Raw genomic sequence first — 19,284 nt, forward strand, 5'->3', positions numbered from 1 at the left:
GCGCGAGGGGACGGCGAATTCGGCCCCGGGGACCGGAAAGGCGCCGGGAGATACCCGCTGCTGGCGGGATTACGGAGTCTCGGCGAAGCTTCGGGCCGCAGGGGCCCTGAAGCGGCAGATCAGAAGCGGGTGCGGAGTGGGGATGGGGATGTCGGAGAATCTCGACCCCGGGTATCCCTTGATGTGCTTGCAACGCAAGGCCGCCATCGAAGACCTCAGTTTCTCTGGAAACTGAAACAGCCAAGGGGACTCCCCCCGCCCACGCCCCACCTCAAGCCCGTCAAGGTTTGCGTGCCCAGAGAGGATGGGCACCCCGCCTCGAGGGTGGGGACGGGGGGCGCCGGAGGGCCCGGGTTCGCCCACCCGCGGAGCTGCCGCGAACAGCCGGGAACTTCTGGCGCGAAACTGCAGGCCCCGCCCGAGGATCTGCGCGGGGCGCGGCCCCCAGCCCGGCCCGAGCGCCTCGCGGCTGCCACTCCCCACTAGCCGGTGGGTGAGCCCCCGCTGCCCCCCGCCTCCAATCATTACTCTGCTCCGAGCGCTTTAAATATGCATGGGCGCGTCACGTTGTATGAATCGGGATGGGTCCATAGGGAGGGAGCCAATATCTATATAAATGTGCCCAGGGTGGGCCGAGGAGAGAGGGCGGTGGGGCGGGGGGCGGGGGCCCGGCCCCGGTGATGGCAGCGCACGTTTGAACCCCGGAGAGTTGCTCCTCTCCTAGCTCGCCTCCGCTCCGTCAAAGGAGCGGGGACCCGGGGAGGAGGTGGGCGGTACCCGCGGATGCCGGCGACCGCGGTCGCGAGGAAGCCGCCACCCCAGCGAGGCACTGGCGTTTGGGCCCCGACGCCGTCGGACCAGAGGAAGGCCCGTTCCCTAAGGGCGTGCGGTCGCAGCCGCCTTCTACTACCACTGCCCCTAGCGCGAGGTCCTTTCCCGAGGTTCTAAATCTCGGTTTTGGCCCGCAAGCCCCGGGCCCTTTCCGGACCAACAGGTGAGCCCTGGGCGCTGGCAGCGCCCCGGCTCTCGCGGCCCCTGCGCTCCGGCGCCGCCCGGTCCCCGCAGGCTCGCCATGTTCCCCTGGGGGCCCAGCTGCCTGTCGGTGCTGGGGGCCGCGGGCACCGCTCTCCTGTGCGCCGGCCTGCTGCTCAGCCTGGCCCAGCACCTCTGGACGCTCCGCTGGACGCTGAGCCGGGACCGGGCCTCCGCCCTGCCCCTGCCCAAGGGCTCCATGGGCTGGCCCTTCTTCGGCGAAACGCTGCACTGGTTAGTTCAGGTGAGTAGCTCGCAGCCCGCACGGCCCCTTCTTCCCTGGCTCCCACCGGACCCTCCTCACTCACAGCAGTCCCAGGGTTCCAAGCCGGCCTCATCCTGTCGCCCGAGTCCCAGAGCGTAGACACAGCCCTCGCCTTTGCTCAGTTGCTCCCTTGAAGGGACCGTATGTCGCCGGAGTTCTCCCCAGCGCAACCTAAACACGACCCGACGCAACGCCAGGGTGAACCGAGGGGTTCTAAGAACACTCGCCCTCTACCCTGCAAGCACGGAATAAGGAAAAGGGGCACTTCTCAGCCGTGAGGCCTCGGGCGCCCAGGTCCCCATGCTGAGCCTCAGTCTCCTCACCTCACCAATGGGAACAGACCAATGCCATCTACATTTCCATCGGGGCCCATCTGAGATTCGGTTTTGTAAAGAGTGAGGCGCCCGCCTGGAGCGGGGAGCTGCTGGCGAGGGGCGGTTGGGCGGCCTGGGCCAAACCCCCGGCCGAGGCCCTGCGGCTCCAGCCTCGCTCCGCCTCGCTCGCAGGGCTCCCGCTTCCACAGCTCCCGCCGGGAGCGCTATGGGACAGTGTTCAAGACGCACCTGCTCGGCCGGCCGGTGATCCGCGTGAGCGGCGCCGAGAACGTGCGCACCATCCTGCTGGGCGAGCACCGCCTGGTGCGCAGCCAGTGGCCGCAGAGCGCTCACATCCTACTGGGCTCGCACACGCTGCTTGGCGCAGTGGGCGAGCCGCACCGGCGGCGGCGCAAGGTGAGCCAAGACCAAAGAAGGGGCCGTTGGGACGTCAGGCATGCGGTTCCCGGGGAACCTGCTGTGGGCCAGCCGGGGCTAGGTTTTAGGGGCACACTTTGAAGCTGGCAGGGACCCCAGGCTAACCAGTGGTGGCTTTGAGCCAGTCTCTTACCTTTTCCCGCTTTGGTTTATAAAGTCAGGACTGGGACTCAAGGGGCCTTTCATCTCCGATCTTCTCTATGTGATTCTGATACCGGAGTGGTGGAAAATCAGACTCAGAGAGGGACCAGAGACGGCTTCCTGGAGGAGGTGGCATCTGGAGCCTGGGTGGATGGGAGGGACTGTATACATCAGAGAGCTAGAGGGAATGGCGGGCGGGCGGGAGCAAAAGCCAACACATTTAGGTCCTGGCCGCTTGGAAGAGGAGAAGGGGACCGAAATCGGCCTCCTGGCTCCTCTGGAATCGCTGAGCAGAGGAAGCCGAACGGACCGCGGCCGGCGCTCATGCCGCGGGCCCCCCACAGGTCCTGGCACGTGTGTTCAGCCGTGCAGCTCTGCAGCGCTTGGTGCCCCGCCTGCAAGGGGCGCTGCGGCGCGAGGTGCGCTCCTGGTGCGCGGCCCGCCGGCCCGTTGCCGTCTACCAGGCCGCCAAGGCGCTCACCTTCCGCATGGCTGCGCGCATCCTGCTGGGGCTACGGCTGGACGAGGTGCAGTGTGCGGAGCTGGCCCGGACCTTCGAGCAGTTCGTAGAGAACCTCTTCTCGCTGCCCCTGGACGTCCCCTTCAGCGGCCTGCGTAAGGTACCGGCGATCTGGCCTCAGACCTTCCTCTGGGGATCCCAGCGGGGGCTCCCTCGGCTCGCCCTCTGCGTCACCTCCCCGGCGGGACCGAGGCAGGGGCCTGGATGGGGAGGTGGTGTGGCGTGGCGGCGGGCGGCGGGGCTGACCTCTGTCCTCGCTCGCGGTGTGACCCGAGCGGCCGCAGAGCCTCTCCGGGCCGCCCCGCGGGGATACGCGGCGGACCCGCCGGCCGCTGGCTTCCGACCCTGAGTCTCGGGGGCGGCCGCCCAAGCAGTCAGCCCAGCTGCAAGCCGAGCGGCGCCCCTTGGCCTGGCCCCCCGCGCGTCTCTGGAAGCCCGGATGGCTGCGCAACTGATGGGCGCACGAGCGCCGCGACGTTCCTCAGGCCTAGACTGGGTTGAGAGGAGTGGGTTCCCGCTCCCGTCCGCGGCTCGGGGCGCGTTAGTTTCCCCAGCAAAGAACCGCTGCTTCCTCAGACTTCCGAGCGACCGGGCCGGCTGCGTTTGACCGAGAGCAACTGGGAGGCTGCGTTTGCCTTTTCGTTGTCCGTGAGCTGAGGCTTCTCACTGTACCGATGCCTGGGTTTTCCTCACCTGAATAAAAATAATAGTTATGTACAAAGGGGCATGCCTTAGGCTGATCGCCTTGAATATATTTTCTGATTCAATCCTCTCAACCTGCAAAGTGTTCTTCTTCTTCTTTTATTGGTGAAGAAACTGAAGCTCAGAGAGATTAAGTGACTTCCCCAAGATCACACAGTTAGTAGGGGCAGAGGCAGGATTTCAACCAGATCTCCTATGCTCTCAAAGCCCAAGGGCTCAGATGCTTTTGCTATGCTTGCTCCCCGAATCCCCACCCCCTGGCTATCAGCTTAAAGAGGGTAATGCTTAGAACATCCAGTAGTGTTCTCTAAGCCAGAGCTTTGCTGGATGCATCAAGATGTTCCTTCCTCTCTACTCTGGTGCCCACTGCCCCTGCCTGAGTCTAGTGCAGGGAAAGGGCCTGACTAGGCTCTGTGCCAGGCCTGGGGACTGAGAGGTTTGTGACTCTGGGCAATTGCTTGACCCCTCAGCATCCTCCTCTCAGGATGACAGTAACTCTTTGCCTTGCCTCAAAGGTTGAAATGTGATAATCAAGAGAGAATTATGTGTAGAGATCGCGGATAAGTTCTTGGGCATTCACTGAGCCTCTACTATGTGCCAGGCATGGAGCTAAGTTGAGAAGCTTAACACCTGGATCTCAGCAAAGCCAGAAGAGCCCCAGGAGGATGTGGCGGGGTAGGTGTACAGGTCTGGCCCCCTCAGCCTTCCTGCCCCACCTCCCTTCTCTCCCCATGCATCAGGGCATCCGGGCACGAGACCAGCTGCATCGGTACCTGGAGGAGGCAATTGCAGAGAAGCTTCACGAAGACAAGGTTGCAGAGCCGGGTGACGCCCTCGACATGATTATCCACAGCACTAGGGAGCTGGGCCATGAGCTCTCAGTGCAGGAGCTCAAGGTAGGCAGTGGGAAGGTTCTACTTCTTTCTCATTCCTAGCAGGTCCCCATACACATGGGGCATTCTGCCCTCCTTGGGGTCCTATTTGGCCATAGGCACTCCTCAGGAGAGGGGGAAAGAGGAGCCATGGGTTCCAGTCATGGCTCAGCCATAGCCACTAGCTCTGTGGCCTTGGGCCAGTCACCATCCACCTCTGTAAGAGTGGCCCTTGCTTCCAGGTTCTGGCCATAAACAGCTCTGCTTTCCCCACCCCCTTCTCTGTCACTTCACACCTTTGCCTCTGCTGCTCCCCACCACCACCACCACCCCATATGAAGGCCTCTCCATTCCTTTTCTCTACAAACCCTAGGGTTCAGGGTCAAACTACACATCCTCCTTGAAGCTCCCTCTTCTTCCCAAAATCGACATTCTTCTTCCATGAGCCACCTTGTCACCTGGCACCTTTAACCTGTTTTGCCAACAGGAGGTCTCCCCTGAGAATTAGAGCCCCTTTCCAGGTATGTGTAGAGCACAGGCAGTGGAAGTAAGGAGAGAAGCTTTGGAGTGGCCCCTAAAAGCTGTTGGAGAATGCAGAAAGGAGTAGAGAGGTTGGAGAATGCAGAAAGGAGCAGCAGGGGAAAGTTAGAAATGGGAACACCCCAACCCTTCCAAAAGAACTCCCAGCCTTTCTCTGGGCCTTAATTTCCCACTTTTCAAGAGCCATGAAGGGTAGGGTTCAGCCTTAAGTTTCTTCTTTGAGTATGGGGCTAATAATCTTGATTCTGATTCCTGAGTCATGAGATCTGGAGGTATTCAGGTGGTTAGAAGTAGATGAGCAAGTGGGCTCATGAGTCCTGGGAGAGCCCTCCCCTGTGAAAAGAGAGTGCTTGACAGGGCTGGTGGGCAGATGACTGCACCCCCCCAAATCAGGCTTCTTTAGTTCTGGTCTGGGCCTCAGGGGCAGGCCAGGCAGATTAGGCCTAGCCAGGAAGGATGTTGGGCCTCCCATGTGCAGGGCAGGCGGTTAGCCTTGGACCAGGTCATTCATTCTAGAGACGTTATGATGTGTCTGCCGGGCATCAGGCTCTATGCTGGGACTGAGGATATAGCAGAGAGCAAAACACAGCCCTTGCTCTTGAGGTGTGGGAGGGCCGGGGTACACATTCATTCTATGATCAGACAAATCAATGCATGAACACAAACTGTGCGGGCCACCAGGAGCTGGCAAGACATAGGGAGGCAGTGAGGGTGAGGCTGGGGCTTGGAGGATGAAGCCACCAGGCCCCTTCTCTGTCCTTCTTGGACAGTGCAGACCTGGAAGAGGTTTAATACTCACTGGACCACTCCACTAAGCAGGAGGAGGAAGCCACGATGCCTCCTCTGCTCCGACGGAGGCCCCACTCCTGCTGCAGAGGCTTTCCTCCGCCCTCCCACCTCCAACCCAGTTCACTGTCACAACGCCCAGCAGGGGATGCAGGCAGCACCACTGGGTGGTTAAGAGCTCGGGACTCCCGAGCCCCAGTGCTTGGGACTACCCTGAACACCTCTCAGAGCCTCAGTTTCCACCCCTGTAAAACGAAGGCAGTAATTGTGTGTCACAGAATCAAAGGACTTAACACACTTAAAACCCTAAGAGCAGCACACAGAATAAATTCCTAGCGCTGTCTCTGGGAGTCCTTTCAAAGCAAGGGGATAGATCCTGGTTTTGGTCATTGCTGTATGTGGCTTTCTGAAACGGCACGCTTGGGATTCCATCGACTCCCGGCCCGCGCACAGAGCCGCCCTCTGGCTTTTGCGCAACGGTAGATTTGGGCCCTTTGCTCCCCAGCCACGGGGCCGGGCGGGAGGCCTTGCGGCCAGGGCCCGCTGCCGCAGACTCAGCGCCGTCCCGGCTGTCTTGCAGGAGACGGCCGTGGAGCTCCTCTTCGCCGCCTTCCTCACCACGGCCAGTGCCAGCACGTCCCTCGTCCTGCTGCTACTGCAGCACCCGGCGGCCGTCGCCAAGATCCGGCAGGAGCTGGCGGCGCAGGGACTGGGGCGCGCGTGCGGCTGCGCGCCGGGGGCCGCGGGGGGCGGTGCGGGGCCCTGGCCAGACTGCGGCTGCGAGCCCGACCTCAGCCTCGCGGCGCTGGGCCGCCTGCGCTACCTCGACTGCGTGGTCAAGGAGGTGCTGCGCCTCCTGCCGCCGGTGTCCGGGGGCTACCGCACGGCGCTGCGCACCTTCGAGCTCGACGTAAGTGCGCGCGCCTGCCCCGCCCCCCGCCACCTGTCGCGGGGCGGGGCCGGAGGGATTGGGCCCGCGAGGTCGCCTCTCCCCACCCCCCACACCCCCCACACCCCACACCCCCCACACCCCACACCCCCCACACCCCCCACCCTCGCCTCCGCGCCCCGAGCCTCCGCTTTCCGCCCAGAAAATTAGCCGAGCCAGGTCCCACTTCCCGGATGGATGCACGGTTGGAATCCACACCTGGCGAGCCAAGGCGAGGAACAGGTTTTCTTCCGTGGCAAGGATCAGTCCCCTCAATTAGAACCGAGTTTTTTTTTTTTAAATATTTTATTTATTTATTTGAGAGAGAGACAGGCAACCCACGAAGCAGGGAGCCTGAGGGGGGACTGGATCCGAGGACTCTGAGCCGAAGCCAGACGTTTAATCCACTGAGCCACCCAGGCGCCCCTAGGGCCCAGTTTTAGAAGAAAAACATACTTTTCTCCGCGCAGTACGCCCCCCTCCTTAGCCAATGAGTGTGGGTGGGGAACAAGGAGAGCCCCTCCTCCCCACTGTGTCCCATAGCCACTTCCCTACTGCCTCACAAGCTCAAGAAACCCATGCCTGGTTCCATCTCTCTGGGACTTTGGGCAATTCCTTCTTCACTCTGGGCCTCAGTTTGTTTTCTGAAAGTGGTCTTGGTCCCTTTGAGCTCTGTCAGGTAGTGCCAGGGCTGCAAGGCACAGTGGCAGCATCAGAGTGGAGCCTAGTTTTCCAAACCCAGGGTGTTTGCCTGAATGGTTGTCCCTGCAGACAGAGATTGGATTGGGTACCTCCTTCCTTGAGCCTTACTTTAAACAGTCCCTGAACATCTGTGGGGCATTGCATACCAGGGGTCCATTGCACTGTAGCTACTGGGATTCTGCTGGGGAGGAGTTCTTTATGGAGAGAATGGAGGTCAAGAGGATAACTTCATCCCAAACTGGTGTGAGGAAGATGGTGGTCGTTAGTTAGTCTGGAATAACACCAGAACATTTTGGGTGCTGACATTTGACATGGAGCAGTCAAGTGTTAGGATGGGGAGAGCACACCAGCAGAGAGGGGACCACCCAGGCAGAGGTGGGTGGATTAGTGAGGTGTTTAGAAGTGTCTTGGATGCTGCATCTTGAAATTCAAACTTCATTCTACAGTCTAAGGGAAACAGAGGAAGGGGAGCACAGTTCCACCAGGGGGAGTAGAGGGGAAGCCATCCTCCAGTTTACAGATGGGAAAAATGAGGCCTAGAGAGGTGAAAGAGGGAAAGTGAGTGTGGAAGAGCTCTTGTTTAGGCTAGGGAAGGAGGATAGTGGAAGGAAGGAGAATAGTGTAGGGTAGGGTGGGATGGGGGGGGACGTTGGAAGACACATCAAAAAGTAGAATAGTTGAAAAAGCTGAAGGTGGGTAGAGGAAGCATGAAGGCTGCCTTCCAACATTTTAAAGATGCCTGGGTTTAATTCCCATTTGCATCTTCTTGAAGTGTGGCCACCAGACCTGAATATTATGGTACAGTTAATGGATGGTGGGGATGGGGGGTGTTAGAGAGTTTTCAGTTCAGTGCAAAGAAGAGCTTTCTAATTGAGCTGACCATAGAGGAATGAGGGTCCCTGTCATTTGTGTTGTTCCCGCCCAGGCAGAGAGAAGGTGCGAAAGTGGAACTTAGTTCTCTGGATCTAATGTCACAAGAAAAAAAAAAAAAAAAAAAAAGACCAAACACTGAAACATAAACAACAGATAACATTTAGTGATCATTGATATACATATATATGTCAGACTATTATTCTAGTCTCCAAACAACAAAAAGGGCATTTTGGGTCTTATTTTATCAAATAAGAAACAGGCTCAGAGAGACTGAGTATCCAGCCTAAGGCCACACAGCTCACGGGAGAAGGAGCTGACATTGGAACGCAGAGCGTTCTCCTAGCTTCGGGGTTAGACATCGGTTCCTGCAGACCTGGGGTGGAGGGTCGATTCAGAACTCGATTCCAAGCGCCTCGTATTCAGGCGGGTCCCCTCACTTCCCTTGCAGGGTTACCAGATCCCCAAGGGCTGGAGCGTGATGTATAGCATCCGGGACACGCACGAGACGGCCGCGGTGTACCGCAGCCCGCCCGAGGGCTTCGACCCCGAGCGCTTCGGCGCGGCGGGGGAGGATGCGCGGGGCGCCTCGGGCCGCTTCCATTACATCCCCTTCGGCGGCGGAGCGCGCAGCTGTCTCGGCCAGGAGCTGGCACAGGCTGTGCTCCAGCTGCTGGCGGTGGAGCTGGTGCGCACGGCGCGCTGGGAACTGGCCACGCCTGCCTTCCCCGCCATGCAGACCGTACCCATCGTGCACCCGGAGGACGGGCTGCAGCTCTTTTTCCACCCGCTCGCACCTTCGGCGGCGCGGGATGGGCTACACCTCTGACCCGGGGCGCTTCGGAACAGAAGTCGGCCAGTGGCAGCGGCGCGCTAGCAGCGCCGCCCAGCTGCCGTTTCATAGTGCCGGCGCGGGCGCTCGCTCACTCGTTCAACAAACGGTCGCCCATTGCAGCTCCGTGCCAGACTTTGAGAGAGGAGCAGCGCGCGCCTGAGCCTCGGCGCCCGGGAGAAGTGCCGAGGTCGGTGAGAAGGTGCCTCCTGCGCTCTGCGCCCTGGGGAAAGACAGGTCGTGAGCCTAACCTTTCAAGCCTTTCCCAGGCTCTTCTATGTGGAGGACTGAGTACAGGTCTGACAAAGTAAGCCCCAAGCTCTGAGGGCTCAGCAAGTGCATAGACCTGGGGTGTGGGGAGGGAAACTGTGGGTACCTAGACTGGCATCTGGCACATTCTAAGAGCTCTCCTACCCAACTTTCTTAACCCAACATGTCTGCTAACCCAGGATTACCAGATGCTGGCAGGGATGAAGTGAAGAGATCTTCACTAGGAGATGCGGGGCCTCGCCTTACGGTTGCCTGGATCTTGGGGGTGGCGGGGAGAATTGGACTGTGCCAGAGACCCAGCAAATGCGGCTGGACCTGTAACCGTTGGGAGGAAGCGCATCTCAGGCCTGGCTTTGGGCCGGAGTAAGACACACCGAGAAGGTGCCCAGCGGAAGGCCCTCAGGCAGCTGACCTCGGCTTGGTGCTTGGAGGCCACTCTGCCTGTCTCAATTTCCGCGGAAACTTAGAACTGTGGGGCGCTTCCGGTGCTCTAAATGGCTCAACATCACTGCTTCTGCTGGCAACTTCTTAAAAAGCAAGAATTCCTACTTCAAGAACACATTTAATCTTCCCATATATACAGGGGAGAATAGGCACATCGAGATGTCTCTAAGGTTGGACTATTTTCACACAGGTTGAGACATAATCAGAGAGGTTTGGGTTATTTCTACCAAAACTAAAAAGGCCAAGAACAAAGTTTCCTGATAGCAGTGGAAGGAGGAGGCTAGGACTTAGCTGGGCAGCTGCTCTCTGGCTGGAAGGTGTAGGGTAGGGTTTGGAGGATACCTAGGAAAGACATCCCCCTGAAAACAGACCCATTCCAGAGTGTGCCAGACCTTTCCTCCTGAGCATAGTCCAAGAACTGGGTTGAGAATTATCCCCATATGAGTTGGCTGCAGGGACCTTCCCATTTACTACCTCTACCTCCTCTGTTGCATATGAGAAATAGGCAGAAGACTCCCCTGAGGAGCTGGCAGTGGGATCCTGGACTCCTTAGCCAGTGCTCTCCTCCCCCTCATCACTGACTCTCTGCTCCAGCCTCTGGGCCTGTGGCCATCACCTAGAGCTCAGCCCTTCATCCTTTCATAGTGATTCCTAGGTTGGCTTAAGGACTCCAACACGAGGGGTTTCCACCAGTGTTTAAATCAAAGCCAAGAGCCTCCAGTGTCGCCATTCCCAACTGCCCAATGCAACGTTCCACCCGTCTTCAGACAGTCCAGGGCAGCTGGACGTGATGGGTGAGCCAGGGAAGTTGTGGCCCAGGCCCGGAGCTGACCCCTTAGTGAACCAGAAGGAAGCTGGTGCCCTCCTGACCTTATGCTTGAGGTGGTTCCCCGGGGCCAGAAGGAAAGGGGGAAGCAGCAGGCGCAGGCAGGGTCGGTAGCTCAAGAGCTCAGCGGGCCCTTCCGAGCTCGGCTGACACTGCCGTAACCCCCATCCAGGGCAATTCATCACCTACCACTGACCACAGACCTGGCGCCAGGCCTTGGGATCGGCAGGCATTGAAGCAAAAGTGGCAGAATTGGGGCCTGCCCTCAGGGCGCTCCTGAAGCCACAGAGATCACGTTGGGGCTGAGAAGCTCCCACCAAGCAGAGGGGGCAGGAGGACTAGGGCTTGGGGTTGATTCTGATTGGGGGAGATAAGAGCAATATGGGGAAGAGGTTCTCAGAAGCCACCATGGTGTATGTGGTTCCAAGAGACCTGGTTTGCCTGTCCTGGGATCTGTACTAACTATAAGCTCCTGTAGGGGCAGCTCCAATTTCCCATTGATAATATCCTTTTGGGTAATTTCAGGGAACACCTGAACTCCTGTTTTAGGAGCTCCAGATTCTCTGAGGAAGGAGCATACTGGTTTTTTGCCCTCCTGGACTGCATCTGCTTATGGAAGAGGTAGACAATAAACCAGCAAACAAAAGAGCTCAAGAATGTCAGATGGTGCTAAGTGCTCTCAAGAAAATAAAACAGGTCTGTCATACGCAGTACCTAGGACCTAAACTCTGCAGGGTGGGAGGGGAAGACTTCTGCAAGGAGGTGACATTGGACTTTGGAAGGAACCAGCCAGCAGTGACCTGGGAAAGGTGCTCCCTAAGCAGAGAAAACAGCAGGTACAAAACCCAGCTCACAGCCGGGAGGTTGGCAGGGGTTGCCAGAGGGGAAATGGTGGAGGAAGGGTGCTCACATGACTCCAGTCTACTTTTGGGTCTTCACTCCCCTCTTCCAGCAAAAAACTACTATTCACCCCCAACCCTTAGCAATGGGGAGGCTGTTTTGTAAACGTCTTGGAAATCGTTTGTTTTCCAATGAACCACTCCTCCTCCTTGCCCACCACCACCCAAAAAAGCTTGGCAAGTTTTCTAATCAAAGTTCTTATCTGGCTGATAATTTATTGACCCCTTTCCCCATTCTAGATGTTCTTTAATGATCTTCACCCTCACATTTAATCCTTTTCTGCCGGACGCCCCCGCTGGACGCCCTCTCAGGTCTCGATGGGCACATTTATTAAAACTCTTCTCCCTCCCCCAGCAATTGCCGCACGCAGGGCCCACTCATCTTGTGACCCGGCGCGCGCTGAACTTGGCGAGGTGGCCCTGCAGAGTTCACTCGGATGTCACGGTCCGGCCTGCAGGGGTCACAGGCAGGTCAGGCCAGAGGATTGGGAATGGGCCCCAGGTCACGCCCCCGCTCGCCGGTTTTGCTCGCCGGTTTTGCTCACCGGCCCGAGCTCCGTCTAGAATCCGGCCCAGGATTTCTGAGAATTACTTCTAGCGCGTCCCGCCCGGTTCCTGCCGGTCCCAGAAGTTGGCCAGCATCGTTAACAGCCGCCAAATCGTTAGAAGAAACGACAGTGGTAGACACCCTTCCCTAGAGCGCCTCTTATACGCCGCGTAGGGTTACGGGGAAACTCTGCCTTCCAAACAAGCCCTTCGGCGACTCCGGCTTGCAGCGTTGCGGGGACTGTGCGGTCCCTACCACCCCACACTGTCCAATCGCGCCGACTTTGGGGACCACCACGGGATGGCCACGTATTTCACAGCTCATAGGATCGAAGAGTTTTCCATTTCCAAGGGACGCCTTCAAGGCGTGCGGTGTGCTCCTGCAAAAGCCGGAGTTTCGTTGTAAACAAACGTACTTCATTGTTTCGTTCCGGGAGCTGCCGGTGCGTGCAGCGCTCGAACCAAGGATGCGTGTGGGCCGGCCAGGTGGGAAGTGGGGCGCCCACGTGCACTGCCCGCGGTGTCCGAGCTCCCCGCATTGGCGGCAGTAGCCGCTGACTGCAGTTGGGCAAAGGCTAGAAGACCTGCTTTCCCGTACGGATTCCCCCAACACTCCCATTAGGGGCCGGCAGAGGCCTGGGGTTAGGGTCGAGCACCCCTCTCACCCGTGTGGCTTTGGTGGATGGGAGCTGGGAGAGCAGAGGAGGGCTCGTGTGCCCCGGGTCCAGGTCATCTTGGTGAAGTAATCTAGGGGAGCTGGGAAAAGTATTTGCAGCCAGGAGCCCCTTTCCGAAAATTCACGACTGCCCCGGGGTGTAGACAGATCTGGGAATTACCGCCTGCATATTCCGGAGAAGGAAAGAGGCGCAGGAAAAAAAAAAAAAAAAAAAAAAAAAAAAAAACAAAAAAAAAAAAAAAAAAAAAAGGAAAGAGGCGCAGGGATGTGTGGTGACTTGCTCAAGGTCATGCAAGCAGAGATGGAACCGGTCCGGGAGTACAGACTCCCAGGCTTTCCTTATTTGCCCAGGTCTAGGGAATCCCCGTCCCCTCTGCCTAGCTGGGGCTGTGAGTCCCAGGGCCCTCGCAAGCCGGCGGGTTCGCAGAGCGCCCGTTGCCTACCGGTGGATGAATTGCCCCCACAGTCTCCCACTGGGGCGTCAGAGTTGGGGCTCAGACTTGGAGAGAGTTGCCCCTGGAGTCCTGAGGGCCCTGGAGGCTCTCTTGTATCCTTAAGTCGGACCTTCCAGGACTTCATGAGTGCGAGTGCTGGTCTCCTTGAGGAATCTGGGGAGCTGGGATCCATGAACCGCCGATCATTTCTGAGGTGTCCCCTCCCCCTGGCTCTCGCTTAGGTCGTGGACCTGGGCTCCTCTGCGGGATCTTCGGGAGAGTCGGGAGGTTTGCGTTTTGCTCTGCGTTCTGGACCTCAGTTTCCCCCGTGTGGGACGTGGCAGCTAGTCCGTTCCTGAACGCACTTCCCTTTGCTTCCCCAGCAGGTGGAAGGGAGCCCACGGGGCGCCTGAAAATGGAAAGCCCTTGATGGCAGCTCTGGGCTGGGACCGCGCGTCGGACCCCAATCCCGCGCGGGGGATTCCAAAGGGACTGCCAGGAAGCCCGGGGCTTGGAGTCCCCGCTCCCCGGAGCCCGGGCCAGCCTCAGCCGTGGTCTGGAGCTCCGCACACCTTGTAAGGGTGGGGGGTGGGGGTGAGGCAGGCTGCTCCTAGCCCCGCACCCCAGGAGGCGCGCTCCGAGGGAAGCAGCCACCGCGCCGCCTCTGCCTCGGCGTGGAACAAACGGTTAAAGATTTTGGGCAGCGCCTCGCGGTGGGGAGGAGCCAGGGGCCCAATCCGCAATTAAAGTTGAACTTTGGGTGAACTAATTTGTCTGACCAAGGTAACGTGGGCAGTAACCTGGGCCGCCTATAAAGCGGGCGCGCGGCGGGATTCGGAGCGCTGGCGGCGGCGGCAGGTGGCGCGGGAGGCCGCGGCGCGCCATGGGGCTCTCGGCGCTGCTGGCCAGCGCGCTCTGCACCTTCGTGCTACCGCTGCTGCTCTTCCTGGCCGCGATCAAGCTCTGGGACCTGTACTGCGTGAGCAGCCGCGACCGCAGCTGCGCCCTCCCTTTGCCCCCCGGAACTATGGGCTTCCCCTTCTTCGGGGAAACGCTGCAAATGGTGCTGCAGGTAAGGGAGCTTGGGCGGGACAGGACGATTCTCAGGAGACAGACTCGGCTCCGGGCTCTCAGGAAGCCGGGGTAGGCGTCCCAGAGAGGGAGGTGACCCGGGCTAGGATCGGGGCTAGCCGGACGCGCGGCGCTCCCCGGCGCCCCCTCACGCCCGCCTCTTTCCTCCGCTCTGCTTTCCCAGCGGAGGAAGTTCCTGCAGATGAAGCGCAGGAAATACGGCTTCATCTACAAGACGCATCTGTTCGGGCGGCCCACCGTGCGGGTGATGGGCGCCGACAACGTGCGGCGCATCTTGCTCGGGGAGCACCGACTGGTGTCGGTGCACTGGCCCGCGTCGGTGCGTACCATCCTGGGCTCCGGCTGCCTCTCCAACCTGCACGACTCCTCGCACAAGCAGCGCAAGAAGGTGAGGGCGGGGGCGGCGGTGCCTAGGCAGAAAGGGGGACCCCATCCGCTGGAGGGGTTGGGGCGAGAGATGCCGGGGAGCGCTAGAGAGATGCAGGAGGTGTCCGGCTCAAGCCCGGTTTAGCTTTATCAGCCGCGAAGCGCCTTGGGTCTGGCGGCCGTGGGAGGTGGCTGGAAGGGGATCCCGGAAGGCGAGGGGGCGCTTCTAACACTTTCCCTCCTCGGAGCTCAGGTGATTATGCGGGCCTTCAGCCGCGAGGCGCTCCAGTGCTACGTGCCCGTGATCGCGGAAGAAGTGGGCACTTGCCTGCAACAGTGGCTGAGCCGCGGCGAGCGCGGCCTCCTGGTTTACCCCCAGGTGAAGCGCCTCATGTTCCGCATCTCCATGCGCATCCTGCTGGGCTGCGAGCCCCGGCTCGCGAGCGGCGGGGACGCCGAGCAGCAGCTGGTGGAGGCCTTCGAGGAAATGACCCGCAATCTCTTCTCGTTGCCCATCGACGTGCCCTTCAGCGGGCTCTACCGGGTGAGGGAGCTTGCAGGGTGAGGGGCTGGGAGCGCGGGGGGCGCGGGGCCGGGCGTCCGCTCACTGCCGTGCGCTCTCCGGGGTCAGGGCATGAAGGCGCGGAACCTCATCCACGCGCGCATAGAGGAGAACATTCGCGCCAAGATCTGCGGGCTGCGGACGGCCCAGGCGGGCGGCGGCTGCAAAGATGCGCTGCAGCTGTTGATCGAGCACTCGTGGGAGAGGGGAGAGAGGCTGGACATGCAGGTGGGTGGCAACTTCAGGAAGAGGCGCTGCGGGATTTGGTCCCCTGGCTTTCCAAGGGCGGTGCCGAGGATCCCCCAAAGCGCACGTCCGTCCGGACTCCGGAGTGGGCAGAGCGCCCAGACACCGGGGGGTGGGACCCGGAAGGCTGAGACACCCGGTCGGGAGAGCTGTGGGAGAGGCTGCAGCGGAACGGGGAGCATCCCCTAGCCCTACCAGGCTTTACAGGGAAAGTTGGAATTTGCAAAATGTAAATAATGTTGGGCGATTTTAATACAACCAAGGCTTTCATTCAAGAATTCTCCGTGTAGTGAGGTTTTACTGGCTTTCCTGCTCGAGCCCAACTAAAGGGACTATGCATTTTGTTTTAGAAATATAGTTTTTCTTGGCTTTCTGTCAGCAGACTTTTAGCCCTTCTCATCTTCTTTCTAGAACTTTCAGTTCGGTTCTAAGTAATCGCTGTGTAAAATTGAACGCAGACTTGTAAAAGATGTTTGTCTTATTCCGTCTTTAGGCACTAAAGCAGTCCTCAACGGAACTACTCTTTGGGGGACATGAAACTACAGCTAGTGCAGCCACATCTCTGATTACTTACCTTGGGCTCTACCCCCATGTTCTCCAGAAAGTTCGAGAGGAGCTAAAGAGTAAGGTAGGAGGACACCGGGGTTCCCTATTAGCTTAAGAAATTCAGCTGCTCCGTGTCCAACTTGCCAATATGTAAGGGTGCCATCTTCCCTGAGTATTTTGAAAGTGCAGGGTCAGGGGGTGGGTGGGTGGGTGGGCGGGTGGGGAAAGATAATTAGCTTTGTGAATAAAAAGGAAGGAATTTTGAACTGTGATTCCGCTGAGTGTGTGTGGGGGGGTTGATCCTTGTATTCCTTCTCCTTCTCTACTTTGTGCAGTACGTTGGAGATTTTCAGATAGATTCCACTTTCTTGAATTTGTGTGTTCAAGGGCGTGACTGGGAACTCACTCGTAGGTGGCAGTGATAGTAGTGGTGGTGGTAATGGGGGTGGGGAGGGAGGGGGAGAAGCTAGGTGGTTCTAAGTGGGGAGCTGCTTTCTCTTGGAATTGTAAATAGATAGTGGATTTGGGCCAAGGGGTGGAGGCAAATGGTCTTTAGCTGCTCACAGTCTCCCCCTCACCCTCTCCCATCACGGGGCCCTGTGGGTCTAGCCGCCACTTAAGTAAGTCCTGTTTACGTCTGCTGGGCTGATTTTATTGGAGCACAAAATAACCGTTCACCTCTGTATGACTGTTTTGATAGGGTTTACTTTGCAAGAGCAATCAAGACAACAAGTTGGACATTGAAATTCTGGAGCAGCTTAAATACATCGGGTGTGTTATTAAAGAGACCCTCCGACTGAATCCCCCAGTTCCAGGAGGGTTTCGGGTTGCTCTTAAGACTTTTGAATTAAATGTAAGTTAAAAGTTCTCTTCCCGCCCCCCCCCCTTTTGTTGTGCTTTTAAATCTCCCCTTTGCTTCCCTGTGCACGGGCTTAAATTTCTTCTGTTTCTGGTATCATTATCCTGCCTCGTGGGGATATGTGTTTCAGTAGTCTGAAGGTCTGTCTGTCCTGTCTCTCTCCTCACGCCCTCTTTTTTCAACTCATAATTCCTCCGGTTATCAGCGATGGCTTTTTGTTGTTGAAAGTTAGATTCCAGTGTGTCAGTCCTGGGGACTTCATAATCTTTTGCAGGGCTACCAGATTCCCAAGGGCTGGAATGTTATCTACAGCATCTGTGATACTCATGATGTGGCGGACATCTTCACCAACAAGGATGAATTTAACCCTGACCGGTTTATGCTGCCTCACCCGGAGGATGCATCCAGGTTCAGCTTCATTCCATTTGGAGGAGGCCTGAGGAGCTGTGTAGGGAAGGAGTTTGCAAAAATTCTTCTCAAAATATTTACAGTGGAGCTGGCCAGGCATTGTGACTGGCGGCTTCTAAATGGACCTCCTACAATGAAAACCAGTCCCACCGTGTACCCTGTAGATGATCTCCCTGCGAGGTTCACCCACTTCCAGGGGGAGATCTGATGGGTGCGAAGGCCCAGACCTCAGACTTATTTGCGTTTTTACATGGTGTCATGTTGATTTTATTATATTTAATTTCTAAATGTATATTATAATATTTATGTGTCTCTACTACAATACCACAGTCTTTAAATATTAAAATAATGAATTTGGATAGCTTCCAAATAAAGTAAAATCTGAAGGTGCTTGTCTTGCATTTAAGATTCCTATGGGGGAAAACTCTCTGGTTTTATATTTGTGTATTTAACCAGATTTCGAAGTGTCTACATGCATGGTTTTATTTGTAATCTGTGCGTATCTATTTTCTTGTGAGGAAGAAACTTTAGCTGTTATTTCTCTGAATCCTCAGTAGAAAATCTAATGTATGTGTTTCTGAGTTAGTCCAAAGGTAACTTTGTAAATGTTTCTATGGTTTAGATACCCCGTTTGGAAAATCTATCAAAGTTCATTTTAGATTTTTTTTTTTTTTTTTTTGCTTGCTTGTCTTTAGGGAAAGATGAGTTTGAAAAGGTAATGCTTTGAGAACGATCATACTCATAACACCTTCAGCCATACACTTATTATGTTTAATAAACATAATAAATCTGCTTTGTTGCATAGTGCCAGCACTGTTTTTCTGAAGGTTTCAGGTAGGAGAATGATCACTCTGATTACAGACAGTTACCAAAATGAGAGCAGACGTTGCATATGAAAACAGTATTGGAAGAGGCCAGCCTCTGGTTTAGATAAGCTAGTCCAGGTTTTCTTTATTGAAAATAAAGGCAGGAGGAGTAGATTTAGCTAGCTGACAGATAAAGTTTTTATCTATGCCAGGCAATAGGGTGTGAGCCTGACATGACTGATAAAATGGCCCAGTCATGACCCTGTGAACCTTGGCTAACCTCCGTGAAAGCGCAGTTTGGTCACATTTCTGACCCTGGCATAGCCATGTTCTGAACTGAAGGCCAGACTCCCAATCCAGAAAGGTTAGCCCCGGTGACTTGCTTATGCAAGCACATTTTCAGTTTTGAAATGGCACAATCTGCTTACTGAACCTCTGATGGCTTGTAGGTTTTGGACTTTAAAATTTTCATTACAATTTTAGAATTTGGCAATCCTGCAGAAACTGGGTGGTCTATATAGGTGTTTGAAAAGGGTTCTGTCTACAATTAGAGTTACATGTTCTACCTGACTTTATGTTTTAGGTAGAACTTGGACTGTACTTATTCCTGGAATCCTCTAATTTTTAAGGGGTGTTTACGTAACAACTTAAAATGTCTTATAATAACCTTACAATACTTTTGGTTTTTTTTTAAAAAAAATGAGAAATTGCAGGCTTTTTTAGTTTTAGCCAAAACTTTAGTGCATCTTGGTGTGCAAGATGACTCCTCCCCTCCTAACATTTGCCCCAGATGCTTCCAGCTAGAAGCACACAAGCTTGAAGACATTATTTCAGGTAATTTTAAAAAGGCCATTTTATAAGGGTTTCAATATCTTTCATTTTGCCAGAGGACAGTTAAGTGTTTTAAAATAACATCTTCAGTGACACCATGACTGAGTGTCTCTGTGAGCATCGTGCAGAAAAAATTTGAACCATTTTGGCATATAATTCAGTATTTTTAATCCACCTCTATTTTTTATCCAAAGAGCTTTGAGGAAAGCGCTTCTGGCTTGCATTTCCCAGGTTACATTTAGCCCAATCATGCTCATTGATCACAGAGTAGTGCAGAAGCCACTTTGAAAATAATGTTAAAGGGGCGCCTGGGTGGCTCAGTTGGTTGGGCATCTGCCTTTGGCTCAGGTCATGAGCCCAGATCTGGGGATCAAGTCCTGCATAGGGCTCCCTGTTCAGTAGAGAGCCTACTTCTCCCTCTCCCTCTGCCCCCGCTCCCCGTCCCCGCTCATGCTCCCTCTCACTCATTCTCTCTCAAATGATAACATCTTAAGTAAAACAAAAGAAAGAAAATAACATTAAAAACAATCT

General features: G+C 56.4%; 2 protein-coding genes across 2 annotated transcripts; both read left to right on the forward strand.

Annotated features, from left to right (window-relative positions):
* The first annotated feature begins 1,072 nt into the window (after window positions 1-1,072).
* Window positions 1,073-8,939, forward strand: CYP26C1 (cytochrome P450, family 26, subfamily C, polypeptide 1). The gene is made up of 6 exons (XM_038577945.1): window positions 1,073-1,276; window positions 1,804-2,028; window positions 2,535-2,810; window positions 4,153-4,308; window positions 6,191-6,520; window positions 8,562-8,939. Exons 1-6 carry the CDS (start codon window positions 1,073-1,075, stop codon window positions 8,937-8,939), a joined length of 1,569 nt encoding a protein of 522 aa, XP_038433873.1.
* A 4,821-nt stretch (window positions 8,940-13,760) lies between these two features.
* Window positions 13,761-17,506, forward strand: CYP26A1 (cytochrome P450 family 26 subfamily A member 1). The gene is made up of 7 exons (XM_038577946.1): window positions 13,761-14,109; window positions 14,293-14,517; window positions 14,749-15,039; window positions 15,127-15,285; window positions 15,797-15,931; window positions 16,550-16,702; window positions 16,983-17,506. The coding sequence occupies exons 1-7, from the start codon at window positions 13,921-13,923 to the stop codon at window positions 17,322-17,324; spliced, it is 1,494 nt and encodes a 497-aa protein (XP_038433874.1). The 5' UTR covers window positions 13,761-13,920; the 3' UTR covers window positions 17,325-17,506.
* The last annotated feature ends 1,778 nt before the right edge of the window (window positions 17,507-19,284 follow it).

This window comes from Canis lupus, chromosome 28 (assembly GCF_011100685.1).
Source record: "Canis lupus familiaris isolate Mischka breed German Shepherd chromosome 28, alternate assembly UU_Cfam_GSD_1.0, whole genome shotgun sequence".
Lineage (NCBI taxonomy): Eukaryota > Metazoa > Chordata > Mammalia > Carnivora > Canidae > Canis > Canis lupus.

What these genes read in the sequence shown, in the direction of transcription:
- CYP26C1 (XM_038577945.1), top strand. Translation starts at nt 1,073, where the DNA reads ATGTTCCCCTGGGGGCCCAGCTGCCTGTCGGTGCTGGGGGCCGCGGGC. An exon ending in CGCTGCACTGGTTAGTTCAG is followed by an intron (nt 1,277 to 1,803) that starts GTGAGTAGCTCG and finishes CCTCGCTCGCAG; the next exon opens with GGCTCCCGCTTCCACAGCTC. An exon ending in TCTCAGTGCAGGAGCTCAAG is followed by an intron (nt 4,309 to 6,190) that starts GTAGGCAGTGGG and finishes GCTGTCTTGCAG; the next exon opens with GAGACGGCCGTGGAGCTCCT.
- CYP26A1 (XM_038577946.1), top strand. Translation starts at nt 13,921, where the DNA reads ATGGGGCTCTCGGCGCTGCTGGCCAGCGCGCTCTGCACCTTCGTGCTA. An exon ending in CGCTGCAAATGGTGCTGCAG is followed by an intron (nt 14,110 to 14,292) that starts GTAAGGGAGCTT and finishes CTGCTTTCCCAG; the next exon opens with CGGAGGAAGTTCCTGCAGAT. An exon ending in CGCACAAGCAGCGCAAGAAG is followed by an intron (nt 14,518 to 14,748) that starts GTGAGGGCGGGG and finishes CTCGGAGCTCAG; the next exon opens with GTGATTATGCGGGCCTTCAG.